At 44.9% G+C, this 24,703-nt stretch overlaps 3 protein-coding genes across 3 annotated transcripts; all 3 read left to right on the top strand.

The window, feature by feature from the left end:
* The first annotated feature begins 3,804 nt into the window (after nt 1-3,804).
* On the top strand, nt 3,805-5,370 carry foxq1b (forkhead box Q1b). The gene has a single exon (XM_062394764.1). The coding sequence runs from the start codon at nt 3,961-3,963 to the stop codon at nt 4,849-4,851; it is 891 nt and encodes a 296-aa protein (XP_062250748.1). The 5' UTR covers nt 3,805-3,960; the 3' UTR covers nt 4,852-5,370.
* Nucleotides 5,371-9,957: 4,587 nt separating this feature from the next.
* On the top strand, nt 9,958-13,440 carry foxf2b (forkhead box F2b). The gene is made up of 2 exons (XM_062394837.1): nt 9,958-11,088; nt 12,769-13,440. The coding sequence occupies exons 1-2, from the start codon at nt 10,113-10,115 to the stop codon at nt 12,939-12,941; spliced, it is 1,149 nt and encodes a 382-aa protein (XP_062250821.1). The 5' UTR covers nt 9,958-10,112; the 3' UTR covers nt 12,942-13,440.
* An 8,174-nt stretch (nt 13,441-21,614) lies between these two features.
* LOC133960244 (forkhead box C1-A-like) lies at nt 21,615-23,750 on the top strand. The gene has a single exon (XM_062394725.1). The coding sequence runs from the start codon at nt 21,924-21,926 to the stop codon at nt 23,328-23,330; it is 1,407 nt and encodes a 468-aa protein (XP_062250709.1). The 5' UTR covers nt 21,615-21,923; the 3' UTR covers nt 23,331-23,750.
* The last annotated feature ends 953 nt before the right edge of the window (nt 23,751-24,703 follow it).

The raw sequence follows: 24,703 nt of genomic DNA on the forward strand, positions 1-24,703 counted from the left end.
GATAAAGAAAGGAAAACACAGGTGTGCTGCCTTTCACACAAAATCACTCCAGCACAGGTGTGTGGAGCCGTGTTGGCAGAGTACCTGAAATCAAATACAACCTCATCACACTGTGAAGGAGGAGAACACACACACAGGCACAGTGGAGAGGAATTCTCTGGTGTATTGTCTAGTGGCGGCGATAATGATAGCGCACAAGCTGCTTCTTTCCCCAGCTCCGGTTTGAGGCTCACAGCAGTCGGCTTCCCGAGTTTCAACAAAAACATTTTTGGGTTTAAACTCTCCAGCTGCTGCAGAGTCGTCCCAGTGAGACGCTGAATCTAAACGGGATTAGACGACCTCTGGTTTCTGTGACATCTCTTCTCCCATCAGGACTGAGTCTGGCCCCAGAGGAACAGAGGAACAGAGGAACCGAGGAACAGAGGTCCAGAGGTCCAGAGGTCCAGAGGTCCAGAGGAACAGAGGAACAGAGGTCCAGAGGTCCAGAGGAACAGAGGTCCAGAGGTCCAGAGGTCCAGAGGAACAGAGGAACAGAGGCCTCGAGGTTGTGGACCAGACTGAGGTTCATGTTCTCTCTCGTCCTGAAAGAAGGAAAGCTTGAATTTGTTTTTTTTCAGTAACCAAGTTTACATTCGAAATCAATACCCAATATTTTGTGAAATACAGAATCAAATTGACTATTTCATGACTATTAACTATTCACAAATGTTCCGCCTTCATTTGATTTGTGACCATTTATCTTAAATACACCATTTATATATTTATTTGTGTTTTTAAAACATTTCCTAATGTAAAAAACTGGGTTTAGGATGTGAAACTAATGAAAGGGAAACTACGGTTCTGGGATAATTCCTGAGGTTTAATTTTCTCCACTTAATCAGCAGTTATTGATTTCCAGAAGAATTTCCTTAAAAACAAACTCCCTCTAAAAGTCTGAATGATAAATGATCTGTGTTTTCATAGACTCTTTCCAGTTCAGGGTTGTATTTGCCAATCACATGCAGCACTTTCTCCATGAGAAGGGGCAACTGACCCAAACCACCGACCTTGTGTTTGGAGGACGCCCGCTCTACCCCGTCATCCGCAGTGGTTTGGGTTGAGTTCAGGATTTGGTCCTTCACTCGATCAATGAAACACCAGTTCGGTGGAAACCTGATGGAAGACAGTCTGGGCCCCTTGAATAAAGAGCAGTAAAAATCTCACACACATCAAATATGTACGATGAAAATCCAAACATGTCCCAGGGCCGCTCTCCAGCTGGGAACAGTTTGAATTCAAGGCCCGACTGTAAGAGCTCTTCCCAGAGTTTTCACATCTGCCCAGTGGAACCTCAGCAGAACCAGTTCAGTGGAGATTAATCTGTAATTTCTTTATAACAGAAGCTGTCAACAGATCCCCCATCATCAATAGATTCATTCAACTAAGCTTGAGAAAGACAAGCCGTCGTCAGGCCTTTCATTAAACTGTTGGGTCGCTGATTAAGTCCATGTGCTCGTAATTAGCCAATTTACCATCCTAATTCCGTCGCTTTCACACACTCACACAGACACACAAACACCTCAGGGTAGTGTGACAGCTTTAATCGTGCCTGTCATGCATAAACCCAAGGTGATAATTAGGTGATAAAATTTAAACCTACTGTAGCTACACAAAGCCCTGGGGATGCCAAACACAGATTCCAGCGCAGACTGGCAGGCAGCGATTGGTTTACAGCTTCGTTATCTAATGTCAAATGGCATCGGAATGAAATCCTCATAAATTTACTCCTACACGGTTCTCTCATGTGGGTTTGGGTTTAGCATCCATCTCAAAATGTGTTACAGGATCGAAATAAATCTGTACATTAGCGCCGTGTACAGTACATGAATGTGAGCACAGAGCTGAAAGTACAGTAAGTTACAACACTGGGGTCCCAGTGAGGTCCAAGCAGGAGGAGGAAGAGGAGGAGGAGGGGGAGGGGGAAGAGGAGTGCCGCAGAAGACAGTTAAATGATTATTTCTGGCCTGAAGCCAGGCTCATAACTCACGGTAACTCTGTGTTCTCTCTCTGTGTCTTCAAGGAGCTGAAAGGTGTTGACAGGAGCCGAGCCAGTGGAACAAACAGAGATTTGGTTTACAGGTGTCGGGCTCAGGAGTTTACGTAAAAACCCGTTGGTGGAGCTGTGTGTAGCTGCACTGAGCGGCCAGCAGGGTGCGCTCCGTTATGAAGTCTTATTCTGACTTTTGTGAATTCATTTCACTCGTCGATTTAAAGAAGAACACTTTCAAATTACTTCATTACTGGTACACTTTTGTTGTGAAACTTTTGTGGGTTGTTTACAAACTAGAAAGTCATTTTACTAAATTTCAACATGACTTCACTGAGGGACACGTTGCACTAAATAGCATTTTCCCATCTTATTAAAAGGTGAATATTGGTTGACAAAATAAATAAATAATAACTACAGTGCAGATAATAAGTTATCACAGTTCATGGTGACTTCTGAATCCCTCCCAGTGCCTCACCAGGAAAACACCCCCACTCCATTTCAAAGTAGAGGAACTGCAGCTCAGGACCATGCAATATCTTGTTCCGGCCCTGGCTCCCTCTAACCAGTGTGAGGTTTGGACTGGATCTAATGGAAATGCTGTGACCGGACCGTGGTTCACTGATTCAATGCCAGTTTCCTCATTGGAAAGATTTGGACTAAAAAGACTCGACAATAATAACTAATTAATCCAAAGTTAAACCTTTATTCCAACCAAAGAGAAATATATAAAATTATGATTATTACTCCTGAATCTGCTTTGCGTCTAATCCGCAAATATCCTGAGAGGCAGCCTCCCTCTGTGCTCACTTGCATCACTGCCTCTAACAAAGTGAAAGACCTGTTTTGCTCTTTGCGTGCAGGTGCAATGGTCCCAGTGTCTGAACTTCACGTGACCTCTTAGGCAACGTTTTCCTTTATTGTTCACCTGAGTCCTCTCCCTTAGCCGCGGAGCTGTCATCTGGCATTGTGCCTCTTTCTCACTTCAGCTTTGCGCCCGCGTTACTGCTCCGTTCCACCGGAGGAAGGAAGAAACCGGCTGAAAACATCACATCCTCGTTTATTTCTCTGTGTTTTCCTCTATTTATGTGTCTGACCGGTCTGACCTGACGACTGAGACTCGGGAGACGCTTCAGTCAAAGTTAGCGGCTGTGCGTAAAAGTGTCAGATCTAACTTTTCTGTTTCTATACGCGAGTAAATAGAAGAATGTTTTACACTGTTTTTGATCTTTCTATATTAATCTATCTATCTATTAAACTATCTATCTATCTATCTATCTATCTATCTATCTATCTATCTATCTATCTATTAAACTATCTTTCTATCTATATATCTATATTCATCTATCTATCTATCTATCTATCTATCTATCTATCTATCTATGTATCTATCTATCTTTCTATCTATATATCTATCTATTCATCTATCTATCTATCTTTCTATGTATGTATCTATCTATCTATCTGTCTATCTATCTATTTAACGATCTATCTATCTATCTATCTGTCTATCTACCTACCTACCTACCTATCTATCTATCTATCTATCTATCTATCTATCTATCTATCTATCTATCTATCTATCTATCTATCCATCTATCCATCCCTCAGACAGTCTGACAGGTTAATTACTCTAATAGCCGCCCCCTCTCTTCTTTTCACCGTCCAACAGTAAACACATAGACGACATCACTCAATCGCTTGAATGGATTCGAGCTGCTAACCCCGCCTGTGGGCCGTCCCCTTCCGAGGCATTATATTATAGAGGAGCGTGTCTCCGGAGACAGATCTGCGCTCTGCTGCTCCACAGAGGCTCAGGGTGCCCGCCGCGCTACACACCAGCCTCCACTGATCCAAGGACCACTACACCTGCTGCTGCGCTCCACCAGAGGAGACACTCCGGGGAGCAGAGCCGCCTTCTCCACTGGGGAAAAATGAAACTTGAGGTTTTCTCCGCGCACCACTTCGTGCACAAGCCGCTGGAGTTGTGTATGGACGCAGAGGGGGGGATCCCGTCTCCTCTGTCCGGGGACGAGCTCGGCTCGGACGGGGACTGCGTGGCCAACAGCCCGGCACCTGTCATCCAGGGAGGGGACGGCGCCAAGGGGAAGCCGTACACCCGTAGACCCAAGCCCCCGTACTCCTACATCGCCCTCATCGCCATGGCCATCCGGGAGGCCGGCAGCGGCCGCCTCACCCTGGCGGAGATCAACGACTACCTGATGAAGAAGTTCCCGTTCTTCCGCGGCAGCTACACCGGCTGGAGGAACTCCGTGCGCCACAACCTGTCACTCAACGACTGCTTCCTCAAGGTGCTGCGGGACCCCTCCCGGCCCTGGGGCAAGGACAACTACTGGATGCTCAACCCGCACAGCGAGTACACCTTCGCCGACGGGGTGTTCCGCCGCAGGAGGAAGCGCATCGCCAAGAGGGGCCCCAAGCAGGAGCAGGAGAGCCCGGACATCCTGAGCGAGGACACCCGCCTCCCCGGCCCGGAGGAGAGGGTGGGGGCCAAGTTCTCCAGCTCCTTCGCCATCGACAGCATCCTCAGCACACCTTTCAAACGCAGGGAGGACTGCCACGTTGAGGCGGACCCCCACGCCCCCCGGCTCTACTGGCCCCCAGGGGCCCATGTGCTGCCGTATCCTCTGAACTACCCGGCCCAGCACATGTACCTGTCCGACGCGGCGTCCGGCGGCACGGAGCCCGGCAGGGACGCGCTCTCATACCTCCGGCACCCGGCACCGGGCCTTAGCGGAGCCGAGGCCGCGTTCAGGGTGCCCAACCGGGCGCGATGTTTCCATATAGACTCCCTGCTGTCATGAGAGCCCCGGACTGACGTCAGACCTGTGTGTTGAACCGTGACGTGCACTTCTCTGGGTCTTAACTTCCAGTGCTTCAGTTGTGTCAGTGTGTGTCTGTCCCCGTCATGTGTGTCTTTCTGGAGAGGAGCGAAAAACATGTTAATATCGATCTAAGTGTGTGGTGACTGATGACATCACAGGACATTCCTCTGTGTGTGTGCGTGTGTTTGTTTGTGTGTGTCTGTGTGTGTGCGTTCTCTCCATGGTTCATTGGTCGTTTCTACTGTATGACGCGGCAGCCCTGTGCCGAGTTCAAACCTAAAACTATTCATCTATTTATATTTCCTTGTTTTGTATGACCTGCTGTGTAAAAATACTGTTGTACATATAAATATAAATATACAAAATATTGACTGAGCTGCGCTGAGAGTCACGTGGCTGCACTAGACCCGCATGGAAAGATGTCCTGCTCTTTACTGAGATTGATTCATGCATGCCTGGTATTTTCTATGAATAAAAAACAAAACGATGGGACCCTGATGTTGACTGAGTGTTTCATTGCAGAAGAAAAGGTGTTTGATAGAAGCAGATGTGGAGATGTACAGATGTGTGAGCAGGTCTTTGAACACCTGCTGCACAGCAGACACTCCAAATGTGGATTTTACCATCTGAAAGAAAAACAGGAAAATATATACGTGTCTCATAATCTAATAAAAACCAACAATCATTATCATCATCATCGAAATAATACATTTAAACGTATGTATTAGAAATCGCCTCATTTCTTATATTTAAAAAATGTGTTGGTAAAACAAATGGTTTAAATAAGGCACAATAAAAAAACAGAATAAATCATAAATTGCTATGATGTAATGTTATGTTAATGTTATCGTGTTGTTTCGTCGTTCTAATCTGCTAAAGTACAATAAACTATATTACAATCCGGTGCATCAAATTGTGATGTTTGTATTCGGGCTGTGCGGTTTTTGATAAATGAAAGAAATGAATTAATAAACATGCAGGTGGATTAAGAAGAGCACAGATGCAGTGGGGGAATTATTCAGCTTAATATCTTACAACATTACATGTGACTGCTTTTCAAATGTCATGTCTACAAATGTTTTATTAAATACTAACAATCAATCCAGAGGAGCTCAGAGAAATGGAGACTTTACAAAATCATATTGGTGTTATTTTTATTTTATTTTACATGGATGACTCCTTGATATTAATACTGTTATAGTTTAAAAAACACTATTTAAATGATTAAGTGATGAATTCAGTCATTTGTCCCGTCAACAAAAACACACTGTGGCCACATCTTCACATGCACGCGCACACCCTGTATATTGTCTGAGTGCGCGCACACCGCCCTGCAGGCTCGTGTCCGGAGGGTCCAGCTGCTCTCCACGGTCCTGAAACAGACCCCAGCCTCAGCAAGCGCGTGACCACACGTTCCTCACGCACACGAGAAAACTATTAATACAACCATCTTCTGATCTGCACCCGCATTTATATTAATTATGAACAAACTGCATCTGAAAATGTAGAATACCTTATTCTCTTAATAATCTACATGATTTGTTAGTATATGTAATTTCTACAATGATTTGTTTGTATATGTGTTTATTTTATATTTTTAATGTGACATAACCAAGAAATGTTTCTTCAAAATTAGACCAATTAAATAATAAAGTCACGTTTATGTGATTTTAAGAGAAGACGCGAAAAAATTCAAAATGAGATTACAAAATAAATAAAAAATAAAAGCTGTAAACTGGTTTGACTGATGTCAATGATTTACTGAGGATTATATTAAATATCTAATTTAAAAGAGAAGGTTGGAGTTTGAAGTCAAATTATTTTGACTGTACAGATAAAGAAGGACGTTTAACACTAAACTATATATATTTGTATTATTTTAAATATGTTCTAATGTAGGATATAAACAGACCCAACGTTATAAGACGTAAAGGCCTCACTGGTTTTAATGCTGTGGCTGACTGGTGTGTATCTGTGGTCTGGTTTGAAACTATCACTTATATTTGTAATTAATTTCTCACAGTTTCGTTGCCAAACTCAGTCAGAAATAAACTGCTCCGTGTAAACTGTGAACCTCTGATTTAATGACTAATGACTGAATGTCTAATTATCAATAGACATATCACCTTGGTTGAACGTCACAGCTCACGTGCTCGTGCAACTTCCACGTGCAGACTGAATCTGTGTGGATGAGACCAGCAGCAGACAAACACTGGTGTGTGTGTATGAGTGTGTGTGTGTGTGTGTGTATGTGTGTGTGTGTGTGTGTCTGAGACAACAGGTGACAGGTGAGACCTGCCCCTGTTTCCAGGGACAATGCTGCGACCTGCAGGTGAAACAGCAGAACAACACACCTGTGTGTGGGTCCGTCACGTGTTTCCGGTCGTGCCTGCAGCATCCTCACTGTCAGCACGCGCATCTTTCACATCTGTAAACTCCACTTTCCCCTCTGCGTGTTTCCCAGAGGCCCGTGCTCGTGGTGCCGCCTCCGAGGAGCAGCTCGGGCCTATCCCCAGGCGGAGCGAGACCCACGCTTGTTATGAGAGCAAACGTTTTCGGGCAGGCACAATGTTAGGAAGTCCAAACAGTCCGTCACTCCTGCAGACTGAACCGCGCCTGACCTCCCGGAGCCCGGGGAGCCAGCTCCAAAGCTGCCGGCACCGCCACAGGAAGCCCGGGCGGAGCAGGGAGAACAGCGCGGCGGCCAAAATAATATTAGATTAGCGTTAAACTGATGTGAACACACAGTTTGTTATTGTGGTAGTTAATGTATTTGGTTTATTCTGGGTCCATTTAATAAATGAGGGAGATTAAAATATATAAAACAATCTCGTTATAGGCTTAATTAATAATGTTGTTGGATATTTGAGGAGCAGCAACTTTTTTTTAATATCAATAAAAATCAATTATTGTGAAGTGTATATTATTTACTGATTTTATTATATTAACGTGTGATTTAATGTAGGTGACGATCGTTTTATTTCCAAAAGGCCTGGAGCAGGCTACCTGAGGTCAAGAAGGCCTACGAGCATTTTCTCACAAATCTAATCCATCTAATAATTTTAATGGGGATAAACCATCATCTGAGGCCAAGCATGAAAACAAACTGAAGGCCTGATGATGGGCCTCCAGCCGGGACTCGATCACAGACACCTCTGAAGCCTCCATGGTGGCGGCGGAGCGCTTGATACATTATTTTCCAAAAGGCTAAATTGGGAGCTCGTATAATCTCGATGCGTAAAACGCCGCCGGAGCGCCGCGTCTTCAAAGCGGCTCCACAACAAAGATTCCCTGCGCGCCGAGGCATCCTGGTCCCAGCGGGGGGGCGCAGCTTTCTGATGTCGCAGGAAATTTCTGGGTCCGCTCGGCTCCTCCGCGTGGTTCAGTGTGTTGCGGTGGAAAAATGATTTTATCCGCACATCCTTTGTTGTGCAAAAGTGCAAAGGTTATTGTTGCTGGTTATTGTTTGGAAAAATCCTCCTGGGCTGTGGTGCAATTTAAAAAAAACAGTGACGGCCAACTCGTGCGCACATACACACATTCACACACACACACACACACATTAACACACAATGACTAACACAAAAAACACACACACACACATTCGAGGAGGAGAAGAAATGGAATATTACAAATATGGATTAAAAACTTTACCTGCAAAGTTTGAATTTTATTGTGTTGTGTTTATTTCATCCCACAGAATCCACTGCAGCTGGTGGAAAGGAAAGCATATAAATATGATCTATAAGAAATTGCCTAATATCAAAAATATGCATGAATACAAATTAATAAAAAGGGAAATAATAAACAGTAGAGCGCGCGGTTTACGGTTTAAAGTTTACAGCCAGGAAACATGTTTTCTATGTCCTTCAAATCCCAGAGATCTGCGCTCCGTCGCAGCACGGATGTTGATATTATCTTTATGGGATATATAACTCCATCATGTCGGACAAATCTGTGTGTGATGTCTCCATAGGGGAGGAAACTGTCGACGCCCGCTCGCCTAATTTCGCTTTTCTCTGTCTAATGAACGTGGGGCCCATGGGACCGGCTCTGGCCCGGGGCGGTAAGCTGACACTGGCGCGCTGTGTGTGGTATCCAGGGCCGGGCTTGATGGAAAAAGCCTGCTTCCACTCATGTCAAAGTCATTTACTCAGCGCGCCCCCCACCCCCGACCCCCCTCGCTCCATACACGCACGGTAAAGACCACCACCACCTCTCCATCGCTCTCACTCCTCTGCGCCGGCCCGGCTCCGCGACAGTTTGTTTTTGTTATCCTCTGGACCCGTTCAGGAGGAAATCATGAGCAGAAATAATACAAATAATACAAGACGAGGCCTTTTCCGTGCGTCCGCAGCAGGACCCAGCGAGCGAGGGTCTCCATGTGCAAGAGCATGCGTCTTTTACGCACATGGAGCAGAAACTCCAGCTTCATACGTGTTGAATCAAAGAGGGGAGGGTGCAGGGGGGGGGGGGGGGGGGCTGGCGTGTGGCGCTGTTGATTGGGATGTCTGGGGGAGGTTTGATAGATGGCTTAATTGCGTGTAGCCCGAACTTGGAGCGAGGGAGTGGGAGGGGAGGAAAGACGACAAGGAGAGGAGAGAACTGTGGGGCTCCGACGCTGTTGAGGACGGTAAGTGGACTCGGGCCAGATTTGGCAGGAGGGTGAGGGGGCGGGGGGGCTGTATTCGTCACTGACTTCAGGGAGAGTGCGGACGGGGAGCAGGGGTGGGGGGTCCCACGCAGGGGGAAGAGAGATTTATGAAATGATAGGCGGTGGAGCTTTGTTTGGCTGGACGCAATAAGTCGAGGGGTTTCGTGTCCCCTGCACTTGAGCGATTGGTGGGCGGGTGACGGCCACCCGGCGCGCCACACAGCACCACTTAGCGCCCCTCTGATGCCCAGTGGGGCCGCTGTGACGAGCCCAAGACCCGGACACTGAGTCTCCAGTGAATATCCAGCTCCCCCCACTCTCTCTTCCTCTTCCTCTCTCCCTGTCAGTGCGTACCCGCCGTGCGTTCTTCATGCGTCAGGGGAGCACCGTGCGTAACGGGAGAGTCGTGCGTAACTGGAGACAGATTTCACTCCATTTTGCTCTGGGATTCTGAGGACCACTGGTGGTGTAACGCTCACTTGCACGGACACGGATCCGCTGGATCGACATATTTCTCCTCTGAAACATCTCCCCGCTCCTCTCGTCTCCCTCCCTCTCTCCTCTACACGCCGGTCGTACGTCAGACATGACGACCGAGACCCCGCAGCAACAGCTGGACCCTCCGCCTCCTCTGAGATCCAGCCCGGTGTCTGGCGTCCTGCATCCCGCCATGCTGAGCTCACAAGCCGCCACAGAAAGTTCGTCCACCGCCGCCAAAGGGAAAAAGTCGACCTCCGGTTTAAGACGACCGGAGAAGCCGCCGTACTCCTACATCGCTCTCATCGTGATGGCGATCCAGAGCTCCCCCACCAAGCGACTGACACTCAGCGAGATCTACCAGTTCCTCCAGGCTCGCTTCCCCTTCTTCAGGGGCTCGTATCAGGGCTGGAAGAACTCAGTCCGGCACAATCTCTCCCTAAACGAGTGCTTCATCAAGCTGCCCAAAGGCCTGGGCCGGCCGGGGAAGGGCCACTACTGGACCATCGACCCGGGCAGCGAGTTCATGTTCGAGGAGGGATCGTTTCGGCGCAGACCCAGAGGCTTCAGGAGGAAGTGTCAGGCTCTGAAGCCCATGTACCGGATGATGAACGGCATCGGCTTCGGCACCTCCATCCTCCCGCAGAGCTTCGACTTCCAGGCTCCCTCTGCGTCCCTCGCCTGCCACGGCAACAGCTACAACTTGGACATGATGAGCAACTCCATGGCCGGGGGGTACGACGGGCTCAGCGGCGGCCACCACGTCCCCCACATGTCCCCGAGCCCCGGCTCCACGTACATGGCGAGCTGTCCCGTGCCGTCCAACGGGGAGTATGGACCGGACAGCAGCAGCAGCCCCGTACCGTCCTCTCCGGCCATGGCCAGCGCGCTGGACGGCCACTCCCCGTACGCCAGCTCATCCGCTCACTGGGCTTCCTCCGGCGGGTCCCCGTACATCAAGCAGCAGCCTCTGGCCTCCAACAGCCCCGCGTCCTCCGGCCTACACTCCGGCATGTCTGCGTACTCCCTGGAGCAGAGTTACCTCCACCAGAACGGCAGGGACAGCCACTCCAGCGACATATCAGGTAACTGATCCAGGATCCGCCGCATCCTGACAGCAAATACAAATCTATACACACGTGAATGTTTATCCATCTTTACGAGACAGATGCAACACAGTGGTGTTTATCTGCAGCAGGGTTATATATGTTATTTATAATATATAATATCATGTTCATTTAAATATTATAATAATATGAATTATATTGAATTCGATTTCAGAGGCTCTATTCACGTGGCAATTAGCAAAATAAATTTCCAAATTTGATCCACCCTTATTCATTTAAATTATACAGTTAAATTTGATTTCCAATATATATTATAAAATCACTAGAGTACTTTTTAATGAATTATATTGAATGATAAATTTGCCTCGAGTGTTTATTGGATTATAGAGACGTGTTATTGGAGACGTGTCAGTTTTCTAGAGGATTTTCAGGCCCAATATAAAAAACTTTCTAAATGGATGAAAGTAAAATACGTTCATTTAATGCGCAGTTTGCAGAAAGTCGTAAATCTCCATTCAGGGGAGGAATCATGAGATTAAGAGGAAACACGGATCCACCTCCCTGCTTCACGCTCGTCTCCTTTAACACAACACACGGAGGCTTTACTGAAGTCTGGGGATTTCAGCGAGGCGCGCGGAGCCCCGCTGGAGCCCGACAGGGTCCCAGAGGTTACCCAAACAAAGACTGCGCAGGTCGGACCACACCGGCGGAGGAGCTGCACCGGCGCGGAACCGCCACAGACCAGAGCCCAGAGCCCAGAGGCCTGCACGCCTTTACGCAGCGTCCTAATTGAGCCTGTGCGCGGAGGGTGAAGCGTGTTGGACGGTGCAGGGTCAGTGGCGACGCGGTGTCAGGAGCGTTGTCTTGTGGAACGGGGGGTGGGTGGATTGGGGGTGCAGCGAGCCCCTGGCCCCGCAGGATAAGGCCACGCTGTCTTCCCCTGAAAAACACCGTCACATCTGGAGTCCGTATGACCTTGACGCAGCCGCAGCCTGCCATTTATTTTTCTGTCTGTGGAAAGAGAGGCTCATTTACAGACACACGGAGCCACGGCCACTGAATCCCGTTCGAACACACTTCCCTCAGACTGTTCGGGGAATTACTCACAGATCACTGAGCCTGTAAATCCGTAAAACTGTAAAGTATGACACTCAGGTTCAGAGAAGCAGCACTGGCCTTTAAGATACTGGGTCACTGCTGGTTTACTGAGCTGTCCCCTAATGGGAGCTGCAGGAGTCAAATATCCAAATAGATGTTATTCCAAATTCATATTGATGTTAAGAAGAACAGCATTTCCACTGTAAATGAGTCTATAAGTGGGGACTTACTTCTGCTTTTATAAATGATAATAAATTGAGCAAAACGAGGCCTCAAGCAAGAATCAAGTTTGTGCATATTAAAGCCTTTGAAGGCAGTTTTTTAAAGAACTTAGTTAAATTCCTTATTCACAAATCTAAATATACAAGGAGCAGCCGTTGGAAAAGGTGAAACCAGTTTATAGAAAAGGCTGATTTGGATTTTGAAGATGTTTTTTCATGTAAAAACATAATTTTGGGGGCTTAAAACAAACCTTCCGCCCTGTTTCTCTGCAGAATGATTTAATTCAAGATGCATACAACTCAAACACTCTCATCACGTGTGTGTAAATGTCTCCAGAGTGATTCCATGTATCTGACCCCCCCTTGTGTTCTCCTGCAGTGGGGATCCCTCGCTACCAGAGCCACTCGTCGGTGTGCGACAGGAAAGACTTTGTGTTGAACTTTAACGGCATCTCGTCCTTCCACCCCTCGGCCGGTGGCTCCTACTACCACCACCACCACCACCACCACCCCCAGAGCGTGTGCCAGGACATCAAGCCGTGCGTCATGTGAGCGCGCGCGTGTCTCGGAGGAACCGACGGCCCCAGTCAAACTGCAGGTCGTCACCAGAACATTTGTAAATTCGGAGGATTCGCAGCAGGATGTGTTTGATTCCTCCTCCTCGCGGCCGAACTCTCTGTTTCTCTCTCGGTCGCACTTTTTTTGAGAAAAACTTGTTTTTGCATTTTGTAAGGAAACGAATGAAGAAACCACCCGAGGCCTTTAAAAGAAGAAGAAGAAGAAGAAGAAGAATAAACAAACCACTGTGCCTTCAACGGAAGTCTCACAAACACGACTTCTTAAAAAAGTGTGTTTGCTCCTGTAACACGTGCAAACACTTTGTATTCTATGTAACTCTGATCTATAACGACACACACGACGCTTGAGGCTAACATGAACTGCAACAAACCTGCACTTATTGTATAACCCCTTTGCCAACTTGGTTTCTTTTTGTCTTGTAAAATGATTCAATAAAGCTGATATATATTTTAGGCTAAATTCAGACTTTTGTGCTTCCATGCAAATACGTGTCTGTTATGTGGGAAACGCAAATTGAATTTTGCATCTAAAGAAAACAGGTGATGTGGAGATTAAATATCATAAAAACACTTTATTTTGCACATCTGGCTCCTCACACATTGGTGGAAAACAACTAAGTGCATTTACTCATGGGGGGGGGGGGGGTTGTTGTATTTTATTTGACTATTTCCGTTTTCTTCTGCTTTAAACTTAAACTCATCTTTTTGAGAGCTTTTGCACATTAAGATTTTAGATTCTGTTCAAAACTTGGGATCAGTTTGTATTTTTCTCACACGATTATCGACCAAACTAAACTTGAAATATCTCTCCTGTAAAACAGCTGCAATTTAAAATGCTTAAAGAGATGAAATAATATAAAATAGTGCAACTTTGACAAAGTTGCACGAGTCAATACTTTCATGAAGTATTAAGAATTAAAGCTTAAATAAGAACTTAAAAACAAGACTTTTACTTGTTACTAAGGTTTTTTGCAGCAATGCCACTTTAACTTAAATAATTGATCTGAATAGATCTCCCTCTGCTGGTGGTCAGGTTTATAATTATAATTATAATAATAATAAATCTTGTTCAATAACAAAGACACACAAACAATATGACAACCTCCTTGAATCTTACTTTTCACTGAAAGAAACATTTTATTATCAAATTCATAATTTCATTTTATAATGTCAGTAGAGTTTTTGTTTTAATATGCAGCTGTGATTATTATTATTGTAAAAAATTGTTAAGTTAATTATGATGACTAGTTTAATTGAGTCAAAGTCAATTAGAAAATAATAGAATATGCAACTGAAGTCAAACCCTTGAATTTTAAAATCTACATTAGTAGAAACTTAAAGGATCAAAAGTCAATTTAATTCTACGCAGCTGAATGAGTCCTGTGTGTTTAACATGTTATGATCTGTTATTTATTATATTTATAGATTGTCATTTATTATTATAGCATCTAAATGAGTTTAATTGAGCTTGAGGATTTTTTAGTTATCAGCTGCTTTTGTTTTTTACTCTGCAAAGTAAATGCTGTCAAATAAATGTGATAGATTGAAAACAGACAATATTACCGTCTGAAACCAGGTGGAATAAAAAAGACGTTTAAAATAGAATGACAGGAAAATACTCAAGTAACAAGTACTCATCCAAATGTAGTTAGTTACTTTCCACTGGGGGGGTTGATGGGCGAGAATAAACTAGAAAGTAAGAGCCACAGGCTGATCTCTGAAAACTCCTTTAAAAGAGGCTTTTTAAATTTAAATATATATGATTTGACTCACTGTGAATCTTTCCACCCTGTGCACGTCTGACCTCAGCCTCAGTCCGGCACAGGAGAAGCTCCTCTCTGCACATGTGCACGTCTGAGGCTGCAAAACACTGGAGGACGCCACATGTAAACAAGTGGGACGACAGAGGCCTGCGTCCCTGGAAGAGCAACACAGATATTTTTAGAGCAGTAAACAGAAGAGCTGCCTCGTCACACAAACACACAGCAGACTTTGGGCGGATGCAGGTTTTTGTCTACGTGGTTTCTGGTTGTGAGTCAAACGCAGCATCCTTCAGGACTCAGGGCTGAGGCAGGAGCAGCTTCTTATCAGGACATCAACACAGCTCCTCTGAAGACTGTTTGAATCCTCTGTAGCTGGAGAGAAGGCCTCTAGCTGAGATGTTTCATATCTGTTATCATAGCATTTCATGTAAGAAGTGAGGGGTCCAGGGCCTGATGTCATGTGTGAGACGTCACATCTGTCCCTGACCGAGCCAGATGTGCTGCTGCATTATGACGACTTGGCTTGAAACAGTTGAAACAGATCGTTTCCACAGCAGCACTTCTGTAAACTGCTCGTAAGCAACGTTCAGGTTGAGCACCAGGGGCCTTTAGCTGTGACATCACATGTTTATATTATTGGGCTGATGATGTAGAGGAAGAAGCAGAGACAGAAGCAGAAGTAGAAGAAGAAGAAGTAGAAGAAGAAGAAGAAGAAGAAGAAGAAGAAGAAGAAGAAGAAGAAGAGGAAGACTGGCACTCACATACTTTGATTCATGTGAGGTCGCAGGAAGTCACAGTGTTTTCCTGAACGCATCCCAGCCTGATGAAAAGTCAAAGTGATTCTGCAGCAGCTGGAATTTCCATGACAGGATTTGTATGACCTTACAATATAGTGGAGGACGGCGCCATCTAGTGGCCGGACGGATTACACAGAGCAGAGTATAAAGAGGTGACTACACCCCCACTGAACACTGAAATCTGAGGAACACAATCAAAACAATTAATACAATTTCTAACATTTAGAAGTTCACAGGTTAAATCAACACATTTTAATGTAACTTGAAAAATAAAAACTTAATTCTCGTGTGTGTCACAAATTGAGGTAATAATTTAATTTTTGTTGTGTAGGAGCTGAGGTCAATAACAAATGTGCCTCTGGTTTCAACCACAAAAACCTGATTGAACCTGTTTTCTGTTTGTACATGTAAATAAACCTGAGTAGAGAACCAATGAACTTCATGATTCAAACTAAAGCAGTTTCTATAATTCACTTAAACACTTCCTATAAGCAGACGCAGAGTCAAAGCTTTGTAAAAGATAACAGACGACCAGAACGAGCGTGTGACAGTCCTGTTATGAAGCCACATTTAAATCCACTACATCCATCATCTATACCACTTAACAGGTTGAGGGGGGGGGGGGGGGGGGTTACAACCCTGACACAAATCCCCACTCACACACACGATCACAATCTGGAGTCGTCAATCAACCAGACCCCAGATCTGCTCGGGTTGGACTGAAGAGGCCGAAGAACCTGGAGAAACCAACACCAGGAGAGAAAACCCCACTAAGACAGAAACCGGGATTCAAACCAGGAACCTTCTTGCTGTGAGGCGAAAGTGCAAACCACTATAAAATGCAAAGAGTTGTATTTTGGCTCATTTCTCATCCTCTCACTAAGTTTCAATGAAATCACTTCAGTAGTTTTTACCTCATTTTGACCAACTAACAAACAGAGATGAAAACGTGAACTTGTGTGAGTGAAGGTGATCAAATCAAACATTCAACGTATTTAGATGTTTGGACAGAAAGTGAAAAATATAAAATCATCAGAAACTAGTGTTTGAAGACCAAGAAGAAACACCCCTTTGTTTTCAGCAGGTTAGTTTGGTCCAGACGTGATGATTGGTTCACAGATGATGTCAAAGTTATATCAGTGACTTTCCTTCTTCTTCATTCATGGTTCAGAATTAAAAGTCTGATAAAATGTTATGGATAAAATAATATATTAGTATAACAAATTGCACTTAGATGTTGATCATGTTAAAATTCAACAGCAGCAAGTTCACATAGTGATTTACAGGAATGTAGCATGATTAGCATTAGCTTTAAAGAAGCAGAGTACGACCCAGTGAACGTAAACAAAGATGGACGACGTGAGAGTGAAGCCAAAACATCTGGATCACATCCTGCATAGGTCATTAACCCCGCCTCCTCCATGTTAGCAGATGGGACATGGACTAAAGTAATAAAATCAAAGTCCACATCACACAAATTATTTGAAATATTATTGTTTGCGTGGTTCTGCTTTCATGTTTGATGCTAAAAGAAAAAGAGGCGGAGCTGCAATGATTGACAGCAGAGACAGATTCTGCCTCTGGATGATGTCACCACCAGGAGGCGCCAAACGTCTCCAGGATATTTTCATACTGATGTTGTTCATTTCATGTGTTATGATGCTCTCCTCCTCCTCACATCTGGATAAGTGCACCACCGATGTGCCCATGAGCAAGGCATTTTGTCCCCCAGCTGCTCCAGTGGGCTCAGGTTAAACAGGGACGTTAACTGGTGCAACTGGAAGCAAGTTCGCTAAAAAATGAGCAGAACAGACCAACACAGGGGGGGAGGGGAGATGAGAGAGAGAGAGAGAGAGAGAGAGAGAGAGAGAGAGAGAGAGAGGGAGAAGTTAAACGAATTGACTCTGTTGTCAGAGTCCGAATCTGAAATGTTAAACTGATCCCAGCAGCTCAAAGAATAGAAATATACACACAGAATATTATAATAAATAGAAATATATAATATAACGTATGGAGTATACGTAAAAGTATGTTAAACTACAATGTATGTGGAAAGAAACTGAGTAAGAATGTATTACTAATGTATAATAAACCATCTCAAGCTGAAATAAATAATGCACAGAATCAAATATACGTTATTATCATTAAATGTCATTAGTTATGATCATTGCAGATTAATTAATCATGTAAATGTTTCTTCTATATGAGAAACAGACAAATCCAATATCAGAGTTGTTATACTATATACTATATATATACGATGTCTGTTTATAGACTCATATCTAGTGTTTTAAAAGTTTTTCTGATTTTATTGTATTTTGACTCAAAAACGTTTCCTACTTACTACGATGAATTTAAACTAAACTGTTAAAAAGTGATGATTAAATAAAACAGATGTTAACCCCACAAACGTGACCTGAAGTTTCCAAAGAGGAATCGATCTAAAACTCTGAGCTTGTCTTTAATCTGTATTTCACTGGAACCATCAGACAGACCAGTGGAGATAAGACCAGTGGAGATAAGACCAGTGGTGACGACTGAACCGGAAACAGCTCAGACTCCAGGACCAGGTTCTGACTCTTTATCTTACCTCTCGTTATTTGAAATATGGTGCTGTTTTTAAAAAGCAGCTCTGGGGCCTCGAGACGCTTCAGCCCCCCCCCCCCCCCCCCCCCCCCCCCACCGCAGCCCGGGAAGCAGACACACATTAATGTGCCGCACATGGATGATTGGCAGCTATTTATTTGAAGAGCAGCAGCAATGTGCTCGTTGGTCGAACGGCCTCTGACGTCCGGGGATATTTTGGGAATCTGTCTGTGTTTAATTAGGTTCTTAATGTAAACACCGTCCACGACACAGTGAAGGGCCTCCGGAGAACTTCACACACAATCCCACAGGAGAAGAGAAGAATGTAGAGAGTTACCAGTTTAAACACTGGGAAGTATTCATTATTATGCTTATGGGTGTATTATTAGTTTAAGTAGTAGTAGTATTAGTAGCAGTAGTATTAGTATAAGTTTTAAGATGTGAGGGTTGCTCATAAATTCATGGTTCCCATCCTTTACGCTCCAGTTGGTGCATGTGCATCCTTGTGACAGCAGGGGGCGCTGTAACACTACTTACTGTCAGGTAGTGAGTAGAAACCAGGACTCGAGGGATTGATGACTTCACGTTCAGCGATGAAGAGGATGATGATGATGAAGATGATGAAGATGATGCTGATAACTAGAATTGAAAAACATATGAAGTGAGTTTTATGCATCTAAATCTTAATAGATTTAGTTTAAATTAAGATTTAGTTTCTGTTAATGTCGAATTTGAAAGTAATGATCCTTAACCAGTGTCCCTATCTGAGTACAGTTATGAGTATATTATATATTTACAGTTTATATGAGCTGTGATACTGAAACATCACTTCCTTCTGATTCTTCTCAACATGTTTGTGTAAAATCCTTTAAAACAAAGACTGGACAGTTTTCTATGGTGGCCTGAAAGGTCAAACTCAACCAATCAGAAAACATTTAAAGTTGTTGTGTTGTGTTTCTGTGTTTTCTGGTGTGTTGTCATGTCATGCATTCATATCTGTTTGTGATTATTACTTACATATTAGTGGATATTCTTAATGTTTCTTTGTGTCATTGCTGTTTTATACATTCAAAATATCATTGAAAGGAAAAAACAACACACACTGAAGTCCCTTTGAACTGCTTTATTCTATTACCACTTCATATCTTATTAGTTTGAATGTGTTTCCTGGTTGTTGGAGCTTTTGTCTAGTTGTTTGACAAACCGCACCCTAACATTAAAGTTGTCGTTCTTTTATATAAACTGAATTAAGTTTTTGTGATGTATAAAGATCAAATAAAGAAGAAGCACTTTGCAGCTGGAGTCTCACAAACATGAACTGGAAACTTTTCTCTGTTGATTTTCATCAATGGAGCCATCGTGCGTTTTTACGCACAGGCCACTAGGGGGCAGGAGTGTGTCGTGCGTTTAAACAGCGCGTTGTTCACGTGTCTGTTTTAGATCAAGTTAATTTATGACGATGAAACATCAGCGGGACATTTATTTAACATTTAAACATAATGAAGTTGTAGGAAGTTTTTTTAATTTGTTTTAAAATATTTCAGCTTTTCTATGAGAGATTCAGAATAAAGTATAAAAGAAATATGATTGAAATATTCAATTAGGTTTTATTTATTTTCTGAGCCTTTGGGTCAGTTACCACAGGGATGCTGCAGCTGCTCCAGTCAGCAGGGGGCGCTGGTCAGTCACGACCGCAGCAGAACAGTCCGGACCTCACAGGTGACTCGGCCCGGCCTGCTGCTCTTCCTCCTGCTCCTCCTGCTCCTCCTCCTCCTCCTCCTCCTCAGTGGTAACACATGTAAATCACACAACAAAGAGCGGAGTGGAAACACTCAGGTGAGAGATCAGCTCGTCACAGATCATCACTCTCTTATCAGATCTTGAATTCTCATCTTCTCTCTTCTCGTGATATTAACATTATTTCAACAAACCTGGATTTATACATTTGACTGATTTAAACCTGATTTATTTCTACAATTCCACGAGCTCTTATCAAAGCGACTTAATACAAATAAACATTTAGACATGGACTCAGTCGAAACACAGTTTGTTTTACTTTACAACTTTTCAAGATTTGAACTGGAAAGTTTTTCACTTTTGTTCAAAGAAGAGATTCATCAAACATGTTTGTTCGTTTTTGACTCGATTTGTGGATTTGAAGGAAAATGAAGACAACTTGAGGTATTTTTATTAAATCTGTTAAACAATGACTGTTTTAACGCTTAATTTAAATTCCACATTATTTAATATATAAAAACGTTTATTAGATGTATGTGTCCTTTAATCCGTTGCATGAAAAACACACACACATATAATTCCCTTAAGAAAAACACTGATTCATTCTGTTTAAATTAAATTAAATTATTAAAACATTCTGTTCAAACGTTTTTTAGACACAATTGTAATTTAATTTAAAGTTGAGCGACAAGTTAAATTAATAAAAAGCAGCTGAAATGAAGCATTGAACCTTTTTTCTTTCAAACAAATCCCCGGAAATCAGAACAATAGTAAAATACTTCCAAGAGGTTTTTAATGTGTCCTGTGGTTTGATTTTATTCAACTGGACATTTCTCAGATTGATAATAAACTGATCATCCACCCGAGAGAGATGATTATATAAAACAACAGTTTGTTTTTCCTCCGTTTGAATAAACACATTAAAAACCTCTGTGGTGTTTGTCGAACCGTTATTTCTCCTCGTGTTGGTTTTTTCTCCTCTGGAATCAACACGTGACGCTTTGATGCTCGTTCGCACCCGCGCGATCCGTGTGAGAGACATTTGGACGAGTTCAAATTAAAAAGCGTCACCTCGAGGTCCCGGCTTCTTCTCACCCAGCAGCCAAACGATCTCCATTTAACCTTTAATGAGTCCACACACACACGCACACACACACACAGACACACAAACGGACACACACACGCACAGTTGGGGGGGCTCTTTCATGTCCATCTGTTGATTCAGAGGTTCCTCTCACTCCCGCGGCCTCGTCGCTCTCTGTGGATCCTGATCGTTGAAGCTTTGGCTCTAATGACGGAGACGAGGTTTGAATCACGCAGGTGTGAAACTATAATTTAGGAAAATCCCCCAAATTCCCACGAAGGCCTGAAGGCGACAGGAATCACAGACGGATCCTTTTTTTTTTTAGTTTGCACCATTTTGGATCATTTCAACTTTTACGCACGAGCTCTAATGGTTCAGAGACGGAGGGGATTATTTATCATCAGTTGTTTCCACCACATGATAATAAATAAATTCACTTATTTTGTTTCTCTCGATAAGATAAACTTCTTAAAAGTCTTTGGTGGTGTCATTAAGTTGAGGCCTGTATTTTTCAGCCATTTGGGCACACCCTCCACAGCACTCTAATAACTCATGGTTAAACTGATGAGGAGGAGGAGGAGGAGGAGAAGAGGAGGAGGAGGGGTGGGGTGCATTAACTTTTATCGACGCGCAGCTTTTCCACAGGTTCACTTCGTCCTCCAATTGGATGATGGCGCACACTTTCTGGGAGGAGCAGCCGCAGCAGCCAAAAGGGAGGAATACATGTGAAGGGTAAAAAAAAAGAAAAGTGTCTCGCGGTGTAGAGTCCCTCGCGCTCCTCCAGCTTCACTTTCAGCCTCCTCCGTTTCCCAAAGGCTCCGTGTGGCCACGAGCGCTCTCTCCGGTCCACCGTGGCGAGCTTGGGTTCGAACAAGGAGCTCCGCGACCTGAAGAACCGAACCAGAACTTTGCCGGAGTCGCCGCGCGGCCACGGGCTGTGAGTTTCGTCGCGGGGACGCAGTTTGGAGAGGTTTTACGCATCGCGCAGGATGCAGGCGCGCTACTCCGTCTCCAGCCCCAACTCTTTGGGAGTCGTGCCGTACATCAGCAGCGACCAGAGCTACTACCGGGCCGGTGGTGGATACACCGGGATGCCTGCGCCCATGAGCATGTACTCCCATGCGGCCCACGACCAGTACCCGGCCAGCATGGCCCGCGCGTACGGACCGTACACCCCGCAGCACCAGCCGAAGGACATGGTCAAACCTCCGTACAGCTACATCGCCCTCATCACCATGGCGATCCAGAACTCACCGGAGAAGAAGGTCACCCTGAACGGGATTTATCAGTTCATCATGGAGAGGTTCCCGTTCTACCGGGACAACAAGCAGGGCTGGCAGAACAGCATACGGCACAACCTGTCCCTCAACGAGTGCTTCGTCAAAGTGCCCAGGGACGACAAGAAGCCCGGGAAGGGCAGCTACTGGACCCTGGACCCGGACTCCTACAACATGTTTGAGAACGGCAGCTTCCTGCGGCGCCGGAGGAGATTCAAGAAGAAGGACGTGCAGAAGGACAAGGACGAGAGGCCGGGGAAGGACCCGTCCTCCCGCACCCCGGGCCGGGACACGGAGCCGCCTGCTCAGGGCTCTCAGCCGGTGCGCATCCAGGATATAAAGACTGAGAACGGGAGCTCCACGCCGCCGCAGGCCGAGTCCCCGTCCCTGAGCACCGTGCCCAAGACCGAGAGCCCGGACAGCAGCAGCAGCAGCATGTCCACCGGCAGCCCGCACAGCGTGCCCTCCTCCCGCTCCCTCAGCATGGACGGAGCCGAGCACCACCACCACGGCCAGGCCCCGGCGCAGGGCTTCAGTGTGGACAACATCATGACCTCCCTGCGGGGATCTCCGCAGGCCGAGCTGTCGCCCCCCCTCATCGCCTCCCCCCGGACAGGTATCACCCCCTCGCTGTCGCTCAACTACTCCCCGAACCAGACCTACGGCTCCACGACCTGCAACCAGAACGGCCTCTCCTCCAACTCCAACGCGACCTATCACTGCAACATGCAAGCCATGAGCCTGTACGCGGGGGATCGATCCAGCGGCGGCCACCTGGCCCCGTCCACCACCGTGGAGGAGGCGCTGCCCGACTATTGCATCACCGCGAGCAGCGCGTCCCCGCTCGGGCACAGCAACGTGAACCAGGGGGGCCAGGACGGCCACCACGCGCACCAGGGCCGGATCGCGTCCTGGTACGGGGACCTGAGCCACTTGAGCCCGGGCTACCCGGCGCAGCAGCAGAACTTTCACTCCGTGCGGGAGATGTTCGAGTCCCAGCGGATTGGGCTGAACGGCTCCCCGGTGAACGGGAATAATAGCTGTCAGATGGCCTTCCCGTCCGGCCAGTCCCTGTACCGCACCTCGGGAGCTTTTGTTTATGACTGCAGCAAATTCTGAACACTACGAAAATAACTCTAATATATATTTTCTATATTTTTTGTACCTGTGGTCTTTGCCTCGGCGGACAGAGATCGATCTGTTGTCGTTACTCCACAGACACGTAAGTTTCCTTCCCTCTCACTTTGAGATTTAGTTTTTTCAAGAAGTGTCAAACAGCAGCAGCTCGTTGTGACTGTAAATTAAATCTAATATAGTAATTTATTTTTTAGGAGAAAAGGGGGAGTGGTTGGATGTTGAGGACCAAACACTTTAACGTTTTCCAGTTTTCTGAATGTGCCTTTGTTTGTCCTTGTATAGAAAATAGAGGGGAACCTTGTAGCCTGTATTTTATTCATCTTGTCTTATTTGTTTTTTAAAAAACCATTTTGAAGGCATTACAACTGTTTCTTTAATAAAGTGCCGTCTATTGGATTCTAATTGGAGTGGTTTATTAGCACAGGGGATCTTTGAAGAAGCGTGTGAGTACAAACAGAGGCGGATGATGAAGAATAATCAAATATGTTTGATTTTCAAATTATTCTCAGTTGCTAAATTGCTTTTAAAATGATGGCCACTGCAAAAAATAATACATTTTTGGGAAAATACGCACGAGATGTGTAGTTTCAGAAGCGTTCCTCTTCAATAAGATTTTTTAATTCCGTAATTTGGATTTTGCAAAATGTAAAAGCAAAAAAAAAACAACCAAATAACTGAAGAATTAAAGGATCATGTAAATATGAGGTTGAATAAGAGATGTTTTATTTTGGGGTGTCAGGGTATTTACGTCCTGCCCAGTGAGGAGGAGGAGGAGGCGGGGGGGGGGGGGGGGTAAATGATTCATGCTCCTTTTCTGGTTCAAAACTTTCACTGAGAAGCTGGAGACTTGATTTTCAGCTCAGTAAATAAATACACGTGTAGCAGCGGAATGAAGGAACTGAAGGAGCCAGTCAGCAAAACAAATCAGTCATTACAACCGTGTGTGTGTGTGTGTGTGTGTGTGTGTGTGTGTGTGTGTGTGAGTGTGTGCGTGAGGGAAGGTTTGGATGGAGGGATGAATGAGGAGGAGGTTGTGGATGTGTTCAGAAGGACACTGACGGTCCTGGTGAAGATAATGAAGATGAAGATGAGGAGGAGCAGTGTGATGAAACATGGCTGCTGATGTTTGTTTATTTTTATTCATTGGTGACGTAAGAACCCTCCACTGAAAAACTAAAAATAAATAAATAAAAATCCACATTAAGATTTAAAGTCTTCATCGTCAGGCTTCTGTATAATTTTTTTTCTTAGGTATTTTGTTCAAGTGCAGATTATCAGTTCCAGATATTCAGATTATTTATTGATTAATGTAAATACATTTTACAGATGCAACGTGATTTATAACACAAGAGTTT

This window comes from Platichthys flesus, chromosome 9 (genome assembly GCF_949316205.1).
Source record: "Platichthys flesus chromosome 9, fPlaFle2.1, whole genome shotgun sequence".
NCBI classification, from domain to species: Eukaryota; Metazoa; Chordata; class Actinopteri; order Pleuronectiformes; family Pleuronectidae; genus Platichthys; species Platichthys flesus.